General features: G+C 35.6%; 1 protein-coding gene across 1 annotated transcript in view; it reads right to left on the reverse strand.

The window, feature by feature from the left end:
• NPAS3 (neuronal PAS domain protein 3) overlaps positions 1 to 12,074 on the reverse strand; it is a 586,029-nt gene that overhangs the window by 294,172 nt on the left and 279,783 nt on the right. The window contains exon 3 of the mRNA XM_062576748.1: positions 6,852 to 6,934. Within this exon, the coding sequence (XP_062432732.1) occupies positions 6,852 to 6,934 (83 nt within the window). The remainder of the gene's footprint in view (positions 1 to 6,851; positions 6,935 to 12,074) is intronic.

Below are 12,074 nucleotides of genomic sequence, written 5' to 3' on the forward strand. Positions count from 1 at the left end.
TCCTTAAAGCTGAAGCAGAAAACTGTTACTGGAGGTGCCTTATCCCCAGAGAGCCATACTGCAAAGCTGAAATACTTCGAGACTGTGAGAGTCCAATGGTTCTTTTCACAATATATGAGCATTTACACTATTTTTCTGCCTTTATACTGTGGCCTGGAATGGTGTTTGAGCAGTTAATAACTGGACATTTCATTATTATTTCCAAGTAGATATTGTCTTTCTATCTTTTTCTCAAGTCAAAACTGTGAACACCCTGACAATATTCTGCCTCATTCAATTTTTGTTAACATTTTGTTCTTAATCATAATTCAGATTATTTTCTTTGGTCCTGCCCAGTTAGAAATTGTATTTTCCATGAATGTGATGCACGGCTCTGGGTATACAAAATACTACCTTCTCCTATATCATAAATCCATCATTTTAGCTCAGTTTAAGACATTGCGACATCCAATTTATTACTGTTATCTCTCTATGCTTCTGAATGACTATTCTGAACTTTACACAACTGCCAGCTTTTCTGGATAAAACACAATTGCATACTGAATGCTTTTGGATAGAGACGTGCCTACTTTTCTCCCTGAGTGTGTGAATTTCTGGACTGTGCTCTCTTGATTACAACAGTTTTTTTAACCTGGCAGCTCTCAATACCAGCCTCAGGAAAATACCTGGTAACACTAGGCTGTGTGTGACATAAATGAGGTTCAGATTCAGAATTTAAATGTGCAAAGATGACTACATGTGTGTCATATAGAAATCATTCCCTCATGGAGGTCTGTATCATCTCCAAATTCGAGTCTCACTTCTTACCTACCCATTCTATCTTGCTGCTTCACACACAGCTCTTCCTTGCCAAGAGAAAGTTCAGGATCACTTTGTTGACTGGTTTGGCAACAACTATTTCCTCCTAATTCATCTCTTCCAATTTATTTCACCTACTGCTGCATAACTTAACCTCTACTTCTTCCCAGCACCCTATCTCTTCAGCCAGCACAGACCTCTGCTCTCAAACGCATCCTAAGTTTTAAATGCTTCCTCATATTTTCCTGGTTTTGCCTTTGCCTTTGACACATGTTAACATAGGTCAGTTAGTAGTCTGTCCCCATAACCCAATACAGAGCGTAAGAAACTGAAGAGTCTCCTTCATCCTCATAACGTCTATCACTAACATCACCACTAGTAACTGCCCTTCTCCACAAATCACCAAGTCAACAGTGGTCTTTTCTGCTAACATCTTTTTTAGCCTTGAAAAATCCTCTATGTATCATCAGAACCACCATCTGCTGCTTCCTCATCTTTAGTCTTGTGTCACTATTTCCATGCTGACCAGTGTTACGTTAGTAGAGGTGGCTACCATTCTGTAATTTATCACTCTGTAATACTCAGAGTGACTGAAAATAGCAAATGAGAAGATAAATCTTCTCCCTAATATTTTATAGTACTCCAGCATTTTGCTGTCTGTTTTCTCACTTTTTTCACTCTCTTGTCAGGTGGGGCTCCCTGTAATAATTCAAATATTGGAGGAAACTCATAGGCCACTCAGCTACAGAACAACCTCTAAATTTGTCCACTTGTACTTGTTTTTCTCCTGGTGTTATCTAAACTATATAAACTATGTTATGTAAAACTCTGAAGTTTTACAATGCTGAAATATTTCTGGGGGAAGAGATATTTTAAAACCATGTACTTTCTTGATCAATAATGATTACCCAAAGTGTTTCGCCAATTTTAATTCCTAAGAGTGTGCATACAGTCTAAGTACTAGAACTTGTTACAGGAAAACATTCTTCTGTTTCTCCATGACACAGTTAGCTGTGTGCAACTCTTGTACCCTTCATCAACTTTCATTACTGCAAAATGTAAATAACTTGCTCTCTTCACTAATCTTTCCTTTGCCTGAACAAAAAAGACTCCTAGGTATTGCACAAATTGAACTGCTTGCACGTTTACCGTACATATTTACAATGCACAGAAAACTTTGCCCATATACTCTCTGGCAAGACTCTTAAGGCTTTAGAATGAAGGAGTAGTCTCACTGTCTTGCTATATTCTAGGTTTTTAACAGCAACATCTTCCAAACATGAATAAATACTGTGGTGAAAACATAAGGTGAATTTTTTCCACTTTTTGTCTAAGCCAAGCTTGATGGAATACCATTATCCTTTCGGAAGTGTGTAACAACTGCAAAAAGTAGTAAGAAAATGGAAGAACATAACCCATTCAGATGACATGTATCTTGTGGCTCTTGGCTCTGTGATGATGAAAAGATGGCTTACAGGGTCAACATGGTTGCACTGAGGCTTTCTTTCCTTTCCACTTCATAGGAACCTGATTGTTTGCTCTTTGAATCTGACACTGGAATCACTAAGACCTTCCTTCATCACAAAATGCTTTCTTAATGACAGAAAATGGTACAACCTAAAATAAAAGGGAAATGTCTCTCTCAAAATTCCCACCATACCGTTCAACAAGGCTTGGGGAAAGCTTCTAGGAAAGTAGATGGGACACTTTATGGCACAGATGGAGAACTCGGTGATTGTCGTCCACTTGCAACCACCTGTGCACAACAGATCTCACTATGTGATCTGCTCATGGGATTGTTGGCTGGGCTTTTGATCTGCTTTTTCCTATCTAGTCCACTAGTTCAATTCTACCAATTCTATCAAAGCAAGTAATGGGCCAATAGCTGGTCAGTGATTTAAGGGGCCTAGCAGAGAATAGACAAAGCATTTGCTCTGTTTTTTTTTTTTCCATCTGATTTTTTTTTGGGGGGTGAAACTCTTAGTAGAAACCCCCATGATAGTGGTCATTCAGCACAATAATCAGGACTAATCTACCCGCCCCCCCCCAAAAAAAAAAAAAAAAAAAAAAAGAAAGAAAGAAAAATTACATCTTTATTTGATGCAGAGACTTCAGTATCCCTTTTATGTAAAGGTTTCTGTTACATCAAACTAGCTAGAGGCAGGGCGGTATATACAATTTAAGACAGCTAGTGTCTAAATTATTATGTATGATAATATAATGCTATAGGAAAGTATTACAGTTTCTTAACAGTTGAATAGGCAGTGCTGAAGCAAAGAATGCAATTATTAAAATTATCACTCTTGTATGCAGGAATACAAAATATGTACCATTTACTACAGTTCAGATACAAAGTTCTATTATTATTACTAATAACATCTTTCGATCCTAATCTGACTTTAAAAGCTATCTCATAGTGTTTAATTCCAAATATTTATTCTTTAAGAGGCTTTAGTATTTTTTAAGGAGGAAATATCTTTTAAAACACTAAATTTTATTTGAAAATACTGTACATTTTACTTTTAATTGTTTTACAGTTCAAATTGTAAGGTATGTTCTTTTTTGTTCAAGAATTTTAAAAGCAACTAATTTAAATATGCAAAATTATCTTGAGTTGTTCATACGTGAACTTAAAAGCCATGCAACACAGGAAAATTAAGTAATTATGCCTCCAAGTTATTTACTGCAATTAAGCTCATTTATCATATGCAAATTAGTGCAAACTGGTCTCATTAGTTACTAAATTACTCAATATGAGCTGAACAATGTAGCACTCCAGTTTGTAATGAAAAATCCCTGTAGAGGCAAGCAGTATCAATTAAGCTAATTTGCATATGCAAATATATTCTCTAACTTTCCCTTTTCTCTATATTTAGTTCTACATTTCCTGATCATTCCTGATTATATGGAGAATATGGGGTTACTGACCCTTTTCCATACCTCCTCAATAGTAAGAAAGTTACAGGAAACATCCAGGGACCTAGTATAAACTGATCACCCTCTTGCTAACATTTACAACCACTTTGAGCCAAATTTTTCAATAACAGGTAACAGAAGTAATTTTTCACTGTATTTATAAATAAATATAAAATATATACACAGACATGTAAAACTGAAGAAATCTTCACTGAAGCCTGCTCTCATTATAATACCACTTTTCAAAATAAGATGAGTATAAAATATAACAAAGCAGAGCTCAGCAAATCAAAACCCTTGTCAAAAATTTATGGACATATTCTTGTTATCTGTTTTTCCCCCCCCTCTTTTATTAGTGTTCCTACTGTTCATCATTTAGGCGTTTTTAATTGGATATTTAAAGCGTTTTTTGTCCTGATTTTGGAGATACTGATAACTGATAAAACAGCGTTCAGGCATTTCTGTTTTGGTGTTTCTTTTTTTTTTATGAGCACTCAGTGGACAGCTTCTTTGGCTACAAACATACTGTGGGAATTGCCTCTCCAGTATGATACACAGCAATTGGCGGTGGCTTGGATTTTTTTGAGATGATTGACTGAGACTACTTCCTTGTAGAACCAGGATGTAAAATACCACAAGGTGCTCTTCCATTTCTATATTTACTTCACTATAAATAATGTTCACTTTTGAAACACACCATATTATGTTCTTGTATGTCTATCAATAAACTTTGGAGTATCAAAATATTAGGAAGATTAGAGAGCCTCCTTAATTTCTGAGCTTACACTTAACCCAGTCATCAAACTATTAATAGCAAAAGGGATTAAACAAACTAACTATTAATTTAATTTCCTCAGATAGCAGACTCTGAAAAACATAGATATTCCCAAGGTATAACTATTTTGCGAGGTTGTTTACTTCACTTTCAAACAACACTTACCACAATACTGCTTTAAAAATTATTTCTAGGAGCCAAACCCTACACTAGCACTTGTTAAAACAGTATTCCATTGCAGAATCTCTCTGACTGTTGTTCTACAAGTCATTTTGTCCTCTGGATATTATTTTTTTCCCTATAACACCACAAGGCAGTACTCTAAATTTCCTGCAGGTTTGTTAGTAGTGGTGCATTTGAATACTTCACCTAGACTTCGCTTTCAAGTGTTGATTATGCTGCTAAAATAAGACCAGATTTTAACATATGACAAACTTGCAACCATTATTAATTCATTGTGTCCTTTATCCATCATCCACAGTCTACTCTCTCTTAAATGTCAGAGCAGAACTTCCTATTATCAATTTGGCTAAAGATTAATGGCAGTAATTTGGTAAAAGTACCACCCTCTCTGAAAAGGCCACACCTCAACAGATATTCAATATGGTATTGACGGTGATTTTGACTGAAAATCCTCAGTTACAGATACAAATGCAGTAGAGATTCTTTTACTAGACCTATACTACGGTTATACCTGGAAAAGATATAATTCATCATATTTCAGATTAAAAAAAAGAGGAGAGTGAAGGCATCTAGCTTAAATAAGCAATAAAATCACTAATTGTCTTAAATATGCAACAAGTGAAAAACACAAGTGTCAAATGGTTTTCAAGGTGGTCATCTTCATTTTTTTCCTCATATTAGTTAAATGAATATATTTATTCATACACATATTCATACAGGGTCATACTTAATACCTAAAGGGTTTTATATAGATCAGTTTCAATGAAGTTTTATGTAGATATTTGTAATAACACATATTTTAAAAAATATACCTTTAGGATAGGTAGTACATATATATATATATGAATATATATTCAAAGCAACATGCTCACAAATTACACAAATTGAAACATCACAAAATTGCTGCTTATTTATTCATTTTCTCTGTATTTATGAGAGAGCATAATAGCATTTCTGTCTAATATGCAAAACAGTGGCACAGATATCAGTGCAGATATCTTTGGTACTGTAACTGCAATACAAACGTTTGCTCACAAAATCAAAAACTTGAACTAGAGCTCTGCCAAGGGTGTACAGCTAAGTAAATCACTCCATTCATGATCTCTGCTTCTAAGAGAAATTCATTCCACTGGTTAATTACGTGTTTTCCTAAAATTATCTTTGTAGCTATTCTGCACTTAGTTACTTTAAAAAGATATGAAAAATCTGACATTATCCATAGTGCTTTTGAATGCCACAGCTGAGAAAGTACAGAGAGCTACCTCTCAATCATTTCAAATTAAGTGGAATATTTCTCATGATAATATCCTAATTTACCTCTCTTGTACCTCTCAAAAGGTAATACACCAAGCAATGTACTTGCATTTGGAAGCTGTGTACACTGCTAAATAAGAGCAGTTATTCAGTGCTGCACTTGGAATAGACTAGATGTAAAGGGTGTTTTTTTATTTCTGTAGTGCTGGGTTTCTGCCTTGCTGACAAAACATTTCACATTTTGTTCCTAACAGCTAATGCTTCATGTTTGATTACTGCAACCTAAGAAAGGTTGTAGTAACTCTGACAAAAAAAAAAAAAAAAAAAAAATGCATAAGAATGTTTCCACCAGGTCATTGTTTTTCAGTCTAATCTTCCTGGATTATAGCTAGTTGTTCAGTGCCTAAATTCCTTAAGAAATACCCAATTAGTTTTTATCTTATAGTTACGGAGACCTAAGAAGCATGCTGCTGCTCCTCATTTTTTCTCCCTGCAGGTTGTTGCAGAATTGTGATATACAATCATGACAACTGGTCTATCAGGAAGGAAAGCACTGCTCACAAACCAAAGCCAGGGGAAAAAAACCTAAATTTGTACATGACACAAGGAAAATAAAATTACCAACACAAAATACTCTTTTGCACACACATACACACAAATACATACAGTCATTCTGCGAGCAAACAGCTATTGCATAGTGCAAAACAACTAGACCGATTCATCTAAATTATTACAGCACAAATAATACTTGCCCTCCCTCTCATTAAAATTCTCCCAATCATGGGCTTTCTAAAAAGAAAAAAATATGAATTTGTAAAAAATCTCATTAATAATAAGTACTGATAACAACAATATTCAAACTATTGGCAGAAATATGACTGGCTAGATTTATTGTGATTTTTCTTGGAAAAGCCATTTTTTTTACCTGTAAAATATGACTTCCCAAATGTGATTCAAATACTTCAATGGCAAGGGCACTGGGACTTCTCCTGCGCTGGGCACCTATAACTGAATAAAAAACAATTATGTTGCAAGGTCTGCACATTCATTTCTAACGCATCCCTGATCACACCACTGGACATCAACTATTTAAATAAAAGTTTTGCATTTTGAACACCAGGGTTAATTTCAAATTTGCCTTGCATATAATAAGTAAACTTGCTACATAATTTTCAGTGACTGAAATTTTAAGCAACTCACATTTTAAGCATAAAATAATTCTTTTTGAAAATGCTGTTTAAATGTCCAGGAACTATGGAAATTAATGGTTGATTCAAATATGTCCCAAGTCCCTGCAGAAGGGTACATAGTGTTGAGCACATGCAGAATTTAGTAAAAAAAACCCACCATTGAAAAAGACTCTAAATATAATTTACATGTTTTGAAATGTGGGAATGAGAGCTAAATATTACCCAGCAATTAGAAAGATATGAGAGAGATTTATCTGAACATGTTACTTATTTGAAACTGAAATGAAGCAAGCACAACATTCAAAAGTCATCATTTGTTAAGAGGCGCCCTATCACAAAAGCTGAGATAGCAAAGTTATTCCTAAATACGAGAAATGTTGTTGCATTCTGGGTATCGCTGTTAGCTGCTGGAAGAGGTACTTGAAACCACAACTTCTACTTTTAAAAATATCTGCTTTAGTAGTACAAAGTAAGGAATAGGCAGCAGTGACTACGATACAAGCTGAGAAACCATAAAACTGATCTTTCATTAAACTCTCTATGCCAGGAGCACAACGCCGGGAAGCGAGTACGAGCACGCCAAGAGGAGGCACGCACTGCGAGCCGAGTTCTCCTGGGGCCGGGTTACGTTTCCCACAGGACCAGAGAGAGCCAGAGGATGGAGAAGGAGAGGGAGGGCACAGGGCTGGAGGAACCTGCCCTTCCTTTTGCACCCTGGTGCTGAAGCCAGGCCCACACGCAGCAGAGAGAAGCACCCCGTTTTAAAGCACGGGCAAAACCATTTACATCCAAAGATGCTGATGGTCGTAGGTCTCTGGAACCATCGGAGTATCAGTGCGCATTGCTTTCTTTTCAAGGCACCATCTGATTCAAATCACTTACCCATGAAACTCGCTAACAATATTTTTAATAAGGAACAGGAAATACAAAGGAACCACCCAAACAAACAAAATGGATGAGTGCCATTACTGAACAGGCTGATTTAACACCAATGAAAACAAACTATAGAGCAACGATTTTCAAGTCTTCTATGATACTGGCTGCCAAATATGATATCAGTAAGAGAAGATACGTGCCAAGTAATGATAGTCGTATTGACTTAAAAATGGAATATTGCTCCTTATTGATGCTCCATGTAATTTCCTTGTAGGAAACTCTAAGCTATTTATCCCAGGCAAACAGGTGGCTTCATTGCTAATAGATTCAGGCCATAGCTCATAATTACAAATGGTGGCTGCTTTAGGCACAGCATTTTCTGAGTCCTTTTCTTTGCTCTAAAGGAGTTCAAGGACATAGATGCTAACAGCTTAAGAAAATAAGTCCTCTTCTCAACTATTACTTTATGGTGCAAGTAAAGCTGCTAACAGACTGATATGGTCTACCTGATTTTTATAGTCAGTGTAGTGACTGCCAAGACATGTCATTGCAGTATTAGGCCTTTACAGGCTTTATCTACTTAGTCTCTCTCCTGTTTTTCTACACCAGTCTTCTGATCCTAAATCATTTTGCTTCTCTTTGCATTCTCTCATCTTTTCTATAACTATTTACAGTAACTCTCATTACAGGAAAAAAAATCAGAGCATCTTAAATTTTCTAGCAGCTTAGACTGCATTAACTTTTCCTTTTACACAGACTTAAAGATGATCCTCCTTATTCCTTACTGTGCCTCCAGATGTGTTATCAAAGGTTTGCCTAAAGTGGAGTTGTATCTGCATTTCTAAGAGAAACTTTGGCTGTAGTTATAGGACTAAACAAAATACACAGCTTTGTAAAGATTGTCAGGCTTCCCATTATGGTTATCAGCTAGCAATGTGTTTTGATGGTCACTTCACTTATAATCGACCATAAAAAAAAAAAAAAAATCAACCACAGGTTTTGTATCGTTAGGCATTGTTTCATATTACTCTCTTTAATAACACTGCAAAGCAAAAAAATAACACTCCCCAAAAACTAACCCCCCCAACATCCTTTAGAAGGTTTCATTCTTCCATCTAGACGATACTAGATTTTCCCCACATTGCTTGAACACATCGCCACTCAGAATTCATCTTCTGATTAATTTACTGTTCCCTGCATCATATCACTTCCTTGCAATCTACTGGCATTTTTATATGAATCCATCATATTGAATATTGCTTTCAATTCTATGATATTAACTGTCAATTGCAGTTTTTTAGCATGTGAGTTTCCTAATGTGAATAAAATGCATGAAGACAGTGGAACATTGTTTTTAAAGCAGTATTTTAAACTCTGAATGCTGTTTGCTAGTAAAAGTTATCAGCTCTTCCTTCTTCAGACACTCTCAATCCTACAGTTTAAATGAAAACATTTTTACATCCGTGAGTTAACTGTACAAAACACAAGAGGGCCAGATCTTGGCTTTAAAATTTGTCAGTTAAATTGTCTAAGAGTCTATGCCTGCATCCTCTTGGCTGGTATATATGTACACAAATATCCTGCAGTACATTCAGGCTATTCAATACATTACAATGCTCATAGCACTAGAACTTCTCTTGATGTATGTTTTGCACTTACTCAGGTGATACGGGGTTGTAATGACAGTGCCTAATTTTATAAAAAGCATAAAGATGTTAAATAGGGAACCATTATGCTTCTGGTAGCTATACTGTAATTTCTGCTTTTTTGGTAACTGTATAGACCTCATATATACATTTTCTGTATTTCAAAACAGCCCATGTTTCACTATCATTTTAGTATTTTGAGGAATGAGACAAGAATATTGAGATAATACCAGAACAAGGAGAACAGACTTATTTTCCTTGCTCCTCTGTCCTTATTGTCTCATCATTTTACTTATTCTAGCTTCCATGATTTCTTGATAACCATCTGCATCTGAAAAAAAACCCCCACTTTTGGTATACAAATGCATATCACAATGATAGGTTTCAAAACCGTGGCAATCTCCAGTCCAGTCACAGCACAAAGCCTCTTATTTGCGCTGAATGGATCGCTGGCATGACAATAGATGAAAGGAAGACAAACACTGAAATGGTTGGATTAAAAAGCAAGCCACAACTTTATTTTATTATAAAATTTTGAAACATAAACTATAAATGCTCAATTGGCTTCCATCATATAAGCCACAGCCAGGCATCTCTAAATCTCTCAGCCTGTGGATGGAACCATCAGCAGCCAAAGCTTAACCGCTCACAGAAATCTTGGAAAGCAAGGGATTTAGGATTTATGTCATAACATCTATAAATCAAAGTAGCTCAACAGCCTTCACAGACCTAAAGATCTTTCTTTTTAAGAAAAAAATGTGAATTCTTTTTAAAATGTAGTCTCTCTACAGAAACAAAGTATTGGATACATGGAGAGAATTTCTTTACGGCAAACAGGAAGTAGGGAAAATTAGGATGTGGAAAAGGCTAAAATATGGGTACCAACTGGAACGGGAGTCACAAAGGAAAGAGATTCTAAAATTACATCAGAATTAAATTATATTAAATTCTATTTCCAAGCTCTGCCTGTTTTAGTAGTATGAACAAACTTCTTTAAAATAAGCTTTTTCATATGCAGCCATATTTTTCACTATCTACATTTAATCAACAAAGTTTAAGGTTTTAACGTACAATTGTGTTTAACAAAAAAGTTGGCTGAACCAACATTCACATTAAACACTGACTATTAATAATGACAAGAAGAGAGAAAGCTTGTTTTCACATATGCACTTGTACTGCTGGAGTAGAAGCATCTGTCTACTGAAATCTCTTATGACAATACATGGCATTGGACCTCAAATCTTACTATCCAGACTGACGTGTCTATTCCTAGCATGGGATTACTGCATAACAAGCTATCAACAAGGGAAAAATTCTAACTGCTAACTAATTCCTCTTTACATTTCCTCCCTCAATGACTAATCTGGCTATGCATGAGGTGAAGGAAGAACCACATCCCTTTCAGTGTGTCTTGGGGGCAGTCTAAGCATGCTTAATGCAATCTCAAGAGCAATTGCAATTGTGATAGGAAGAGTCAGAGACTCCATGGGAAAGAAAAATGTGGACTGCCTAACAAAGATTTCCATGCATCGTGAGGAAACAGTGTTTTCTATTAAGAATTTCCACTCAGTTCGAAGCTATGGAGCACATAATGACCAGACTGATGTCCACTGCGACTGTCTAATAGAGAAGACAGAGCTCTAGTTAAGCAGAAGCAGTATTGCTAAATCACAAGGAGTCAAAGCATACTACCAGCACGATATTAAGTTTCCTGTAGAATAAGACATGATTTTTGTGAGGCATTTCATGCCTCCTCTCAAAATCAATTCATTTTGTAAAATGCAGACCAACAGTTTTAAAGTGTGTTTACTTTTAAAGACTGTTCTGAACTTTTTTTTTAATTAATTCTCCTGAATTGTTATTTACTCATAAAGGCCATTTCGAAATTAAGCTCCCCAAATCCTTGTTTTTGTATTCACTTCATTGATTATTCTCAGGATCACCTTTTTGTACATCTAGAAGCAAGGGCAGCAGTAGGGCCATCCTGCTGCACCCTTTTAGGTAATCTGCTGTCTGGAGAGTCATAAAAAAGACAGCCTATGTTTCACTTTTTTGATCTTGAAGAGCTCTAATTATGACTGTCAATAAAGTCTGACTTTAATTAGCAAAGCTAGAGCAGACCTACATAAATATAAATGTCCACTCACAAAATATGTAACCAAAATGAGGCTAATTGCTTGGAAGTTTCACATAGAGTTGGCTAATATATCTGCCTGTAAGCATCAACAAAATATATGATCACTTCAGATGACAGAACATAAGAAAAACAGAAGTAGTACTGTCTGAATTGTCAGAGACAACAATATGTGCAAAGCAGTCCATAATATGTGTGGCTATAATCTTTTAAAGTACATTTTTCCAGAATTTAATTTTTTTCTTCAAAGTAGAAAAAGCCCTATAGAAATGATAAGACAATTTCCAATACATTTTTTGGTG

This window comes from Rhea pennata, chromosome 5, assembly GCF_028389875.1.
Source record: "Rhea pennata isolate bPtePen1 chromosome 5, bPtePen1.pri, whole genome shotgun sequence".
NCBI classification, from domain to species: Eukaryota; Metazoa; Chordata; class Aves; order Rheiformes; family Rheidae; genus Rhea; species Rhea pennata.